Source organism: Drosophila mauritiana, chromosome 3R, assembly GCF_004382145.1.
Source record: "Drosophila mauritiana strain mau12 chromosome 3R, ASM438214v1, whole genome shotgun sequence".
Lineage (NCBI taxonomy): Eukaryota > Metazoa > Arthropoda > Insecta > Diptera > Drosophilidae > Drosophila > Drosophila mauritiana.
Window position 1 is genome coordinate 25,345,517 of NC_046670.1, and position 12,539 is coordinate 25,358,055.

A 12,539-nucleotide genomic window follows, 5' to 3' on the forward strand; every position below is an offset into this window, starting at 1 on the left:
ATCTGGTCTTGCTGCTTTGCTCAGTGCTCGTTTTGCCTATCTCTGCCGGAATATCTTGGCCGGGGCGAAATTTGATTATGTTCAAGTATTGAACTGTAGAGAGATGGCTCTTTTCGCAGCTGTGGGCGTGGCACCGGGTCCGGAGCATTAGTTTATGGTCCTTCTAACAATTGTTGACACTAAAATATTATCGCATTTCATTGCGTGCAGATAAAAATGCATTTGTCGCCGCAATTGCCACAAGCAGCCAGGGTAGCCTGGTGTCCTGGCAGCATGACCCTTCCATATCCGAAAAAATGATTTACTTACACCTGCCCTACCCCCGTCCGTCTGCCGCCCATCGGGCAAGAGGAGCTCCTAGTTCGTATGTCTTCTTTACACACTCAGGGCAAGGATATTAATGCGCCACGAAATGGAGTGAAATGAATTATTTGAATAGAATTGCCGTTTCTCAGAAGCGCGCCCTGCTGGTGCGGCGACTGCAACTTGATAATGGCTGTAAATTCAGCAACTTGGCAGTGTCCCCAAAAGGGGGCGGAGAAAGTCCTTGCTGCGACCCTTGTGAACGCATATTGCTAGTCGAGATAAAATTGATTTGTGTGGGGGCTCCTATATATGTATGGGAGACTGTGGTGTGTGAGCTCGACCGGTTACATGGCCCATTGTCTGGCTAGGCTCGCTTATGCTAATTGCTTCCTGATTCCCAGATGGTGATTGTGGACCTGCCACCGACGCCCTCCAAGTTCCACTACATTTTCAATCTGAAGGATCTGTCGCGTATCTTCGCCGGACTGCTGCTCATCGAACCCACTTGCTTCAAGGGCCTAAGGGACCTGATTAGGGTGTGGCGCAACGAGTACACCAGGATCATATGCGATCGCCTGATAACCGATAACGTGAGTGTAACTTCATTTTATTGCCAATTCTCATTACTGTATTCCTGTATACCAGGACATCGCCAATGTGCGTCGAAATCTGGCCGTGGAAGTGGCCGAACGGTTTCCCCCATCATTCGAGGAGGAGCATGGATTTATTGATGCAGCAGCAGCGGAAGCAGAGGCACAGGCTCGCTTGCTCTATGAGCCATCCAAGGCTGATATCGATGGAGGAGAGGAAGAGGGCGAAGAGGAAGAGGAGGGTGAGGAGGCGCCTCAGGTGATACTCTCGCTCAAGGACTACGTCCTGCGTGATCCGCTGCTCTTTGGAGACTTCCGCAATTTTACCAATGAATCAGAGCCTCGTTTATATGAGGATCTGTTGGACTACAACTCTGTATACTTTCTATTCACGGAGATCCTAGAGGAATACTGTGAACGCAAACAAAAGATGACATTGGTCCTGTTTGAGGACTGTCTGGAGCATCTGACCCGCGTCCATCGGACGCTGCGCATGAATCGCGGACATGTGCTGCTCATTGGAGTCGGTGGCAGCGGCAAAAAGTGCATTACTCGTCTGGCCGCCTTTGCCGCCGAATGTGATGTCTTCGAGATTACTATTTCCCGCGGATACAATGAGGCCGCGTTCCGCGAAGATCTGAAGGTCCTTTACACCATAGCGGGCGTGAAGCGAAAGAAGGTCGTGTTCTTGTTTACGGGAGCACAGGTAGCAGAAGAGGGCTTCTTAGAGTTGATTAACAACATCCTGACCGTGGGCCAAGTGCCAGCCCTGTTCCCCGATGAAGACAAGGACGGTATTGTCAATCAAGTGCGCAAGTTCGCCGAAGAGGATGGAGTTTCGGCATCCAAGTGAGTGACAGAATATTAACCATCATTCGCGTTGGCTTAATCCCATTTCCCTCAATCACAGAGACGCTGTTTGGGGCTACTTCTTGCGCACCTGTGCGGAAAACCTGCACGTGGTCCTATGTATGTCTCCAGCTGGCGATGCGCTGCGCAATCGGTGTCGAAACTTCCCGGGTCTCATTGGCAGTACCTATATCGATTGGGTGTTCCCGTGGCCCCGACAGGCTTTGTACGCGGTGGCCAAGCTCTTCCTGACCGAGCACCGCCTTATTCCGGCCAGTCATCGAGAGGCCATAGTGGAGCATGTAGTCCATGTCCATACTTCCATACAGCAGTACTCGAAGGACTATCTGGCAAAACTAAGGCGTAACAATTTTGTCACCCCGAAACACTACTTGGATTATATTAACACCTATAGGGGATTGTTGGGTACGTGAAACAACAATAGGAATAATAATATCTATTTATATTCTAATATCTTTATGCAGAGGAAAAGGCCAAATTCATTACCCAGCAACGTTCGCGTCTCGGCGAGGGCATCAAAAAAATCGAGGAAGCTTCCGTGCAAATCGACGAACTGCGTATTATTGTCACGGAGCAAAAGAAGAACGTGGCTGTTGCATCCGAGGAGTGCGAGGCTATGTTGGTCACTATCGAGTCGTCCACTCAAAAGGCTAATGTCAAGAAGGCCGAGGCGTCGGAAAAGTCTGTTGAGGTGGAGATTAAGGGCAAACAGATTGCTATCGAAAAGGACGAAGCCGAGGAGATTTTGGCAGAGGCTATGCCGGCTCTCGAGGAGGCCAGATTGGCTCTATCCCAACTCGAAAAGGCGCAGATCACTGAGATCCGATCCTTTGCCACGCCCCCAGCCGCCGTGCAAGTTGTTTGCGAATGCGTGGCTATTCTAAAGGGCTACAAGGAGATAAATTGGAAGAGTGCCAAAGGAATGATGAGCGACGTAAACTTCCTGAAGAGCTTGATGGAGATGGATTGCGAGGCATTGACCCAGAAGCAAATAACCCAGTGCCGACAGCATATGAAGACTGGCAACCTAGAGGACATGGGGAAGATATCCGTTGCTGGAGCGGGATTACTTAGATTCGTCAGAGCTGTGCTTGGCTTCTTCGATGTATATAAAGAGGTCAAGCCCAAGAAGGAACGCTTGGACTTCCTTGTGGAAGAGCAAGAAGTACAGATAAAGCTGCTGAATCACCTAAACGGAGAAATCCAAAAGTTGGAGGAGAAGCTAAACGAGTTGAACGAGAATTATGCTACCTCCATGAAACAGATGCGTGCACTTACTGAAATGATGCAGCAGGCGGAGCGTCGTCTGATTGCCTCCGACAAGTTGATCAGTGGTTTGACTTCTGAGTTAATTCGCTGGAGCAAAGAGATGGCTAGCCTGGGTCAGCAGCTTATCGACAGCGTTGGTGGGTGCCTGATAAGTGCCTCATTTTTGGCCTACACAGGCGCCTTTACATGGGAGTTCCGCAAGGCAATGGTCTTCGATGATTGGCTGGAAGACATTGCGTCCCTGGGAATTCCCATACAGCTACCATTTAAAATCGATGGTTACCTAACCACCGACGTCGAGATCTCCCAGTGGAGCAATGAGGGCCTGCCGCCCGACGAGCTTTCCATACAAAATGGCATCCTTACTATGCGCGCCTCTCGCTTCCCACTCTGCATTGATCCTCAACTGCAGGCGTTGCAGTGGATTCGAAAAAGGGAGTTCAGGAACAACCTAAAAGTTCTTTCATTCAGCGACTCTGACTTCCTCAAGCAACTGGAGATGGCCATTATGTACGGAACGCCTGTACTATTCGAAGATGTGGACGATTATATAGACCCTGTTATTGACGACATTCTACAAAAGAATATTCGCATTCAGGGTGGTCGCAAGTTCGTCATGCTGGGTGACAAGGAGGTGGACTGGGATCCTAGCTTCCGAGTCTACTTAACTACCAAGTTCTCTAACCCCAAATTCGATCCGGCAGTCTATGCCAAGGCACTTGTGATCAACTACACGGTAACCCAGACAGGATTGGAGGACCAGTTACTAAGCGTGGTAGTGGGCACCGAACGTCCGGATCTTGAGGCTCAGCGTGAGTCCTTGATCGCCCAGACCAGCGAGAATAAGCAGTTGCTGCAGCAACTGGAGGATTCACTGCTCCGCGAGCTGTCCACCTCGACGGGCAACATGTTGGACAACGTGGAACTGATTGAAACCCTGGAGAACACAAAAACTAAGGCGGGCGTCGTCATGGAACAGCTTAAACTGGCCGCGGATACGGCGGCGGACATTGAGGTGCTCCGAAATGGTTACCGTCCGGCAGCCAAACGTGGAGCTGTTCTTTTCTTTGCCCTCTCGGACATGGCCACAGTGAATAGCATGTACCAGTATGCACTGGCGGCCTATTTGGATGTATTCGTTTACTCCCTGCGAAAGGCTGTGCCGGATGCTAGTCTCAACAAGCGGCTGAACAACATCATCAAAACGCTTACGGAAAACGTTTACTGCTATGGGTGCACGGGCATCTTTGAACGGCATAAGCTGCTTTTCTCCTTCCAAATCGCCACTAAACTCGCCCAGCGGGACGGAATTTTGCTGCAATCCGAGCTGGACTTCTTCATTAAGGGCAGCATTGCTCTAACCAAGAGTGAACGCTCCAATCCCTGCAAATGGCTGAGTGAAAAGAGCTGGGAGGATGTGCTCAAGTTGGCCTTCGATTTCCCAGATATTTTCGGCACCTTACCAGACCACTTTGGTCGTTACCTTACCGAATGGAAAGAAGTGAGTTGGAGCTTTGCACACATTCTTTTAGGATCACCTAAAGGCATATTTAATTCTTTTTTTTTTTAATGAAATTAGCGAAAGGTGGAGTGTTAAAAACCACATTTGAATGCTTAAAATGGGGGCTTGTTTTGCAGCTTTTGGCAATCCACCTTTAAAGTACAGTTTAACCGTAATTTAACCACCCAAAAAGAAGAGCTTCTGAACCCCCAGGAAGGTTCAGCCGTACGCTGTTAAATGTTCATGTTTTCCATATTTTTTTTGTATTTTCTTTTCCGATTTTCCCGCTGCTCGCTTGGGTGCATCATCTTCAACGTCAACGTCAACTCCGATGCCGTTATCAAATTGCTGCTACTGCTGCTCTGTGGACGGTGCTATAAAATGCACAACAACAACGACGATGGCCCAACAACAATAAACAACCACCGACTCACCGACCCAACATCCCAACAACCCAACAACTCGGACTCGGATGGTCGATGGGAACGAAACTGCTTCTGATTCTGATTCTGACTGGCATGTGGCATTCACTGACTTCCGTTCCGTTGCCGACGCTCATTTTGCCTGCACTTATCGCCATCGCCATCGTCATCCGAATGCCCATGAACTGGGGTCTGTGGATTTTGGTCCTTTCCTCTTGGTGCTCGGTCCTCGATCCTGTGTCCTGTTCCCTGCCCATCGTACAGTGGTTCGACTTGGAGAATCCTGAGGAGGTGGCATGTCCGGGCGACTACAACATCAAATGCAATGCATTCCAGGCAAGTGCTGCGTCCTGCCGCTGCTGTATATTCATCCACTCGCTTTGCATGCTTTCAGCTTCGAGTGGTCCTGGCCAGGAGCTGCTCCTCCAACTCAGGCTCCTACTCAGATGCTCCTTCTGAGTAGTTGCTGGTGCTCTTGCCCGTTTGCCATTGAGCGTTATTGGATTTCGTACTTTATGCTCGCTTCTAGTGGATTATTATGTACAAACCAGGCACAAACCCATCTCCATACCCATACCCACACCCTCATCCATATCCATGCCCAAAAGGGGGGGCGTTTAGTTTTACTCGACTTTTGCTACGTCCTGCAACTTTGGCGCACATTTTCCTCTCAAGTTATTAGCAGCCTGTTTTTGTCAGCCAGCATGCCTGGCAGTATTCCTATATATGGATGTCTCTTCGGGTGTCTGTGTGCATTACCATATTTTATCAATTTTCCAAACCATTAGATGAGCGGCAATTTGCGCCCGCAGTCGCACTTGAAACCAGCGCCAAGCGAAGCGAGCCCAATTTGCACTTGAGTTGAGCTTGAAACCGCAGAAACCGTTGGCAACACCCAAGAGCAACAGCAATAGCAACAATGGAGCAGCTACTGGCCAACTATGGAGGACTGATGACGAGCTGTCGTCGGCTCATTGTCATCTGTGTGTATTAAAATGTCTAAAGCCCAAGGATTTCGCCCATCTCCCCCACAGAAATTAATGTTCCTGCGCTGCTTCCGCGTGGATCGCATCTTCAGGAGTATAAATCAATACATCGTCGAAACGATGGATGAGTTCTATATCATGCCGCCAGTGGTGAGCTTCACGGCCATATACGAACAGACCTCCAGCACGATTCCCGTGTGCTTTGTACTGAGTGCCGGGTCAGATCCCACAAATGATCTAATCAAACTGGCGGATACGATTGTGGGCATGTCCAACTTCTGTCACATATCTCTGGGACAGGGTCAGGAGAAGGCTGCTTTGCGACTCCTGGATGGTGCCATCAAACAGGGAATGTGGTTGATGCTGCAGAACGGACACCTGCTGATCAGGTTCGTCCGGGAGCTGGAAAAGCATTTAGATCGCATAGAGAATCCGCATCCGGACTTTAGGCTGTGGATAACAACAGATCCCACGCCCACGTTCCCCATTGGCATTCTGCAAAAGTCTTTGAAGGGTAAAGTGTATACTTCTTACTACTATAGTATACTATAGTATATTTCTTTCTGAGTATTCTTACAATTTATCTTTACTTTTGCAGTGGTCACTGAGCCACCCAATGGTCTAAAGCTCAATCTGCGCTCCACGTACTTCAAAGTGCGTCAGGAGCGCCTCGAGAGCTGCTCTCATGTGGCTTTCCGGCCACTGGTCTATGTGCTAGCCTTCTTCCACGCCGTCGTCCAAGTAAGTGGACCAGTTATAGTGAGCCGTAGATATCGCTATTTACAGAAGGAACCCAGCTGGTCGAGTGTGTGGAGTTGTTTATTTATTAATCTCTTAATTTCTAGCAGCTGAAAGCTTTTCAGAGTGAAGTTGCACAATTGATGGAGCAGCAGCAGAAGCAGTTGCAGCAAATTGATATTGATCGTCCAGTTGGAGGCACTCCGATTAATTTGTGTAACCATTTCCCATCCGCAGGAACGTCGCAAGTACGACAAGCTGGGTTGGAATATAGCGTACGATTTCAACGACACGGACTTCGAGGTGTGTACTGAAATCCTGCGCACTTACCTAACACGATGTGGCACTGGGAAAATACCGTGGAACAGTTTGAAATACCTAATTGGCGAGGTGATGTATGGAGGACGGGTCATCGATGACTTCGACCGGCGGATAACCAACTGCTACATGAACGAATACATGGGTGACTTCCTGTTCGATGAGTTTAAGGTATTCCACTTCTATGAGGACGACAACGTGGACTACTGCCTGCCGGAAGAGGAGACCATTCTGAAAGAGGACTACATAGGTGAGCGATGGGAAGTGGGTGGTCACATTGCCGAGCTATTTACATATGTAATGCATTGATAACAGCGCACATCGACAAACTGCCGCTGGTCAACAAGCCGGATGTATTTGGTTTGCATCCGAACGCGGAAATCGGTTATTACACAATGGCGGCACGCAACATTTGGAACAGTTTGATTGAGCTGCAGCCACAGACGGGTAAGTGGATGGAGTTGGATCCCGGTCGGATCCAATCCAGTGTTTAACCGCCGTACAGCCGCGGGCACAACTGCTCGAGAGATAGCATCCCGCACAAAAAACCCACATATTATCCTGATTATCAAACGCACTTGCCCCTTTCGCCTATCCGCCGATAATTCGAAGCGGTATCGGAAAAAAGTAATGATAATAATGTAATGTAGATATGACCACTGGCCACCCATGGTAAATGGTAAATGGTCAATGGTAAATGGTTCAATTTGCATGCAACGTGTGCCAATTGTCAGCCGTTTATTACATTTTATCTTGTTGATTTTCATTCCGGCACACTCTCTGCTATGCAATGTTGTATTTTTGGCATGTTGAATTTTTAATTTAATTTAATTAATTAGTTGCGGTTTTGCAATTAACTTTATTGCATGCGCCATTATTGCCGGCGCACAACAGCAATGCACACATTAAAAATTAAAATAGAACCGCACACGTAGCCCACATGGGTCGGGTCAGATTGGAGGGCAGTGCACGGCCATATGTATCTATATCCCTATATGTACACATACACACACATGTATATATCCTCACTCCCAGTCCCACTGGTATTCACTCACTTTCATCGGATTGCCGCAAATCGCAGCGAATCGAGTTCAAACCTCACCGCACCAACCGCCATCAGAAGTACCAAAAAATGGCAAAAACGTCACACAAAAGTCGATAATTTTGCGTTACGGACTTAAACGTGTTAAAACCGCCATCAGTGTGCGCTTTCCAGCTGCCAGCCCCCCAATTTAATCCACCCATTCAGAAACATGCATATTTTTTATATGTGTGGCCTTGTAAATAATTGTATATACAATTTGGAATATTTTTTAAAATATATTCGCACACACGAAGTGACCAAGTGGACACCACCGACCGAAGTCAATCCTGGTAAAGTATTCAGCGTAAACAGGGGGCCAACCCTCCATTGTCCATTTAGTGTAAATAAAAGTAATAATAAGAACAAATATTTCCACTGATTAAAAATCGAGTTTAACCATTTTATTTCAATCGAGATACGCAAGGACATACGATTGCCCAAAAAAGTTCAGCTATAGGGAATGTTTAAAACGCTACCATGAATATAAATATGAAATTCAGTCCTTATGACTCTTGTAATTCCATTGTTTTGGAGATTAATGTTGAGCATATCAATACATTTTTAATTCGTTAGTCAAAGCAGAACTTCAACCCACAAAAGGGGAAACATCAATATGCTCGAAAACCTATTGAGTAGCTCCCAGAAAAATTCCGATAATTTGCATATTCATGAGCTTTAGTATTTGCTAATTGACACTTCAACAAAAAATAAAGCGGACGCGAAAAAATTCTATTTGGGTGCCCGATAAAGGGTAAAATTAATAAAATCAACAGAAATGCAGGGAGGAGAATGGACGTGGCAGAAAAAAGGGCAAATGGAAAAACCACAGGCCCTGCATATATTACTGCGGCATGGCATTTTCCTTGCCTTTGTCCTGACACCTGCCAGAACCACAATCCTCCACTGACGTTCTCTCTCCTTTTTCGCCGCATGGTGCATCCAGGTGAGGGAACCGGTGGAATCAGCCGCGACGACTTCATCGACTCGGTGGCAGCCGGCATTCTGAAGAAGCTGCCCCCCGCCTTCGAGACATGGCGCATCCGCAAACAGATCCAGATGAGCCTGTCACCCACCGGGGTGGTGCTGCTCCAGGAGCTGGACCGCTTTAATCTGCTGGTCGTACGGATCAAGAAGACGCTGGAGCTGCTACGCAAGGTAACTAACAGTGTTAAGGATATATACATGGATAGATTATGTGGGATTTTGTCGTATATGGCTGTCAATAGAGGACGCACATAAATCCTTCAGCCTTGTTTTGCATTTCGCATTTGTTTATGCATTTGCCAACTTGGCTGGCGACCAAGCAAACAATGTCCAAATTTGAATGTGCACGATGGGTTGGAGCTGGAGGATGGGACGTTGGGCGATCCCGCCCTCAGCTAAGGCTGCATTTTGTTGCCAAAATAAATTTACAAATGCAAATGAACCCGGGCGGGCTTTTGTCTTGGCCCCGGGATCTGCAGTCACGCCCACACATGTGCCTCTCCATTGTGCCTTTTAATTTAATTGCATGCTCTCCGCAGGCCATTGCCGGCGAAATCGGCATGGACAATGTGCTGGACAACATTGCCAACTCGTTGTTCAATGGCCTCCTGCCAGCCGCGTGGAGCAAGTTGGCGCCGGCGACATGCAAACAGTTGGCCAGCTGGCTGGAGCACTTGCGGGTGAGTAGATCCGCAGTCGAGTCGAGTCGGGCCGGATCAAATGGAGTCCTTCCATACAGTCCGAAGTCCTTTCACAGGCGCTCCGCTCATTAATCAGCTAAGCGCAAAATCAATCAAGGTGAGTTCGTGTCCACTAATCAGCCCTTCTATCTATCGTTCGCACAGCTCCGGGCCGTGCAATACAAATACTGGACGCTTTCAGGGGAGCCACTGGTCATGTGGCTGTCGGGACTGCATATACCGCAGAGTTATCTCACGGCCCTGGTGCAGGTGAGTCTGCATTGTCGCGCCTTTGCTGGTGGTGCGCCGCACATAAACTTCGAGAAAAATGTCCATCGTGCAACTGATTCCTTATTTAGAAGAGTATTCCATGTCAACTTCTTACACCCAGTTTCCATCTATCAATTATAAGTTTAACGCAATTGCTTGTCACCACCATTTCATATCCCTCAAAGATTTGAACTGTACCAATTTTCTGAGTGTACTTTCCCAACCTTTCAGATTGCCTGTCGCCGCAACGCCTGGCCGTTGGATCGCTCCACGCTTTTCACCTACGTAACCAAGTTTGCGGACCCCGACGATGTGGAGGAGCGCCCTGTGACGGTGAGTAGGGACAATGCTTCCTTTCTCTCCTGCCGCCCACCCGATGTGTTCTAAATGGAAAACGATGACCCAACTCCATTCTGGTTCAGGGGCTGGCACTAATTTCGTAATTAGGAATTCTGTTTGCATTTTAATCGCTCAACTTTTTGCAGGGCTGCCTGGTGCACGGTCTGTACATCGAGGGCGGGCGCTTTGACTTGGCCACTAATCAGCTGGCGCGTTCCCATCCCAAGGTCCTGGTCGAGGAGCTGGCCATTCTCGCCGTGGAGCCCATTGAGGCGCACCGTCTCAAGCTGCAGGTTAGTGTGAATTTTGGGATCAGAGTGGAATGGTATGGGATTGGCCCGACACTGGTTACCCTGGATAGCCAGGATACCCAGGATAGCCACCGTCTGGCAGTGACAATAACTAATGTGCGCTTGTATCTACATGTGCCAGGGGCGGTAGACAGTGGCGGGGGAGTGGGCGTGGCCACGCTGATATTTGTTTAAATGCATAGCACTAAATTACAGCCAGCTTCCGCAAAACCCCCCACCAACTAATGCGTAAACTGTTGTGCTAATTGTTTCCGTATTTAAACACTGCACGCTTTTGGGCTGCGAAAGCAAGATACTTTTAAATGGGGCAGACCGTGAACTTGGTCTTCAGCATGTCTCTAACTAAACTAACTTTTTTCCATGTTCCTATAGAATACCTACCTTGCACCGGTATACACAACATCGCTGCGCAGGAACGCCATGGGTGTGGGCCTGGTCTTTGAGGCTAATTTGGCCACTTCCGAGGATCTGAGTCATTGGATTCTACAGGGCGTCTGTCTAACGCTTAATACAGATACCTAAAACTTTATAAAAAGTCTGGTGATATCCTTATGTTATTCATTCGTACGCAATATATTTGTAGCAGTTCTTCCATAAAAATAACATACTTTTCGTCCAAGTAGTAAACAATTTTAAGCTTTTAGACTTGCAGGTTTACACCTTGTTTACCCCGCTCTCCTTTTCAATTGAAAGACTGTTCTCCTTTTAGTATTGATTAATATTTATCGAATGGATTTACTAAGCCAAATAAATCTATGTTTACAGCTCTGTAGTGGCAATGGAGTTTATTATTAAGTACGTAGGTTGCTAGTGCCTGTCAATAACGTGATTTGTGCCTGAACCGCCTGATGATATGCCTCCGCTCCTCCGCCTGGCATTACCTGCGTCTCCAGCATCCGAAGCAGCCCTTGAACTTGTCCAGAATGGTCGTCTTCATGGAGGGCAGCAGGAGCTCGAGGTTCTGGGTACCAGCACTGTCGTCCGACTCCAGATCCGAGTCAATGGTCATCTCCTGTATGCTGAAGGTGTCAGTCAGTTCGTGGTTCTGCTGGCGGCGCTTGGACCGCTTCAGCTGGGCCGGAAAGAAGGAGATCTCCTCGGCCTCGTCACTGCTCTCGGATTTGTAGTCCACCAGGGGTTTGTGTTCCGGCTCGCCAGGAATGGGTAGACGGTTGATTGGTATCAGAGTGGACGACTGCGTCTTAGTGGCCTGCGAGTAGGTTGGATACTATGTATAACATATTGACCGTTGTGGGTTGTACCTGTACTCACCTGCTCCTCCTGAAACTGAGTGTAGTTCCGCCGGGCGCGCTCGACCTTCAGCTCCAGTTTGCGCTGCAGTATGCGGCAGGTGTTGGGTGGCTCGTGGCCTCGACCGCTTCCTCCGGTCGCTTCCTCCTCTTCATCGATTTCTATGGTCGTGGGGGCATAGACCTTGCCGGCACCCCTGAATGCCACCTCAAACTCCAAATCCGACATATGTTTGGGTGCTCCACTGGCCGTTTTCTGCATTGACGTTAGCCGTGAAAAATTGCATTTTCCCCGCTCAGCTGTTGTTGTTGATCCAGTGTACTTACCAGGAGTCCCGCGGCCCCATCCTCGTAAATATTGGATTGTCTGTCCTCGCTGTCGATGCCGCTATCCTCCATACTTTTAAATCTAAACTTTACAATGTTTAAAGAAGCGAGTTAAACGCGATGACAACACAAACAAATTTTATTGTCTTCCTCTGCACGACTCCAGAACTCCAATCAACCCCAGAGTGTAGGGCGCAGGCTCCACTAACAGCTGCTGCTGGGAAAACTGAGGAAAATCAATAACCCCTTGCCACAAAAGCGTTGCCAGATGGGGTGGCATTTTCCAATCGTGGG

At 48.3% G+C, this 12,539-nt stretch overlaps 2 protein-coding genes across 2 annotated transcripts in view; one reads left to right on the forward strand and one right to left on the reverse strand.

Moving 5' to 3' along the window:
* LOC117142661 (dynein heavy chain 10, axonemal) overlaps positions 1-11,440 on the forward strand; it is a 32,381-nt gene extending 20,941 nt beyond the window's left edge. Inside the window, exons 32-46 of the mRNA XM_033306789.1 lie at positions 708-896; positions 952-1,745; positions 1,807-2,171; positions 2,231-4,536; positions 5,223-5,294; positions 5,993-6,458; positions 6,543-6,685; positions 6,920-7,250; positions 7,316-7,447; positions 9,028-9,239; positions 9,608-9,748; positions 9,914-10,018; positions 10,250-10,351; positions 10,504-10,650; positions 11,041-11,440. Coding sequence (XP_033162680.1) covers positions 708-896; positions 952-1,745; positions 1,807-2,171; positions 2,231-4,536; positions 5,223-5,294; positions 5,993-6,458; positions 6,543-6,685; positions 6,920-7,250; positions 7,316-7,447; positions 9,028-9,239; positions 9,608-9,748; positions 9,914-10,018; positions 10,250-10,351; positions 10,504-10,650; positions 11,041-11,190 — 5,655 coding nt within the window. The 3' untranslated portion in view covers positions 11,191-11,440. The remainder of the gene's footprint in view (positions 1-707; positions 897-951; positions 1,746-1,806; positions 2,172-2,230; positions 4,537-5,222; positions 5,295-5,992; positions 6,459-6,542; positions 6,686-6,919; positions 7,251-7,315; positions 7,448-9,027; positions 9,240-9,607; positions 9,749-9,913; positions 10,019-10,249; positions 10,352-10,503; positions 10,651-11,040) is intronic.
* Positions 11,432-12,466, reverse strand: LOC117142667. The gene is made up of 3 exons (XM_033306801.1): positions 12,246-12,466; positions 11,941-12,174; positions 11,432-11,878 (listed from the first exon to the last, which is right to left on the reverse strand). Exons 1-3 carry the CDS (start codon positions 12,315-12,317, stop codon positions 11,546-11,548), a joined length of 639 nt encoding a protein of 212 aa, XP_033162692.1. The 5' UTR covers positions 12,318-12,466; the 3' UTR covers positions 11,432-11,545.
* Between the last annotated feature and the right edge of the window lie 73 nt (positions 12,467-12,539).

Excerpts from the sequence above, each read along its gene's own strand:
- LOC117142667 (XM_033306801.1), bottom strand. The coding sequence starts at position 12,317 with ATGGAGGATAGCGGCATCGACAGCGAGGACAGACAATCCAATATTTAC. Across the intron at positions 12,175-12,245 it reads ATGGGGCCGCGGGACTCCTG|AAAACGGCCAGTGGAGCACC; the intron begins GTAAGTACACTG and ends ACGTCAATGCAG. Across the intron at positions 11,879-11,940 it reads CTCAGTTTCAGGAGGAGCAG|GCCACTAAGACGCAGTCGTC; the intron begins GTGAGTACAGGT and ends ACCTACTCGCAG.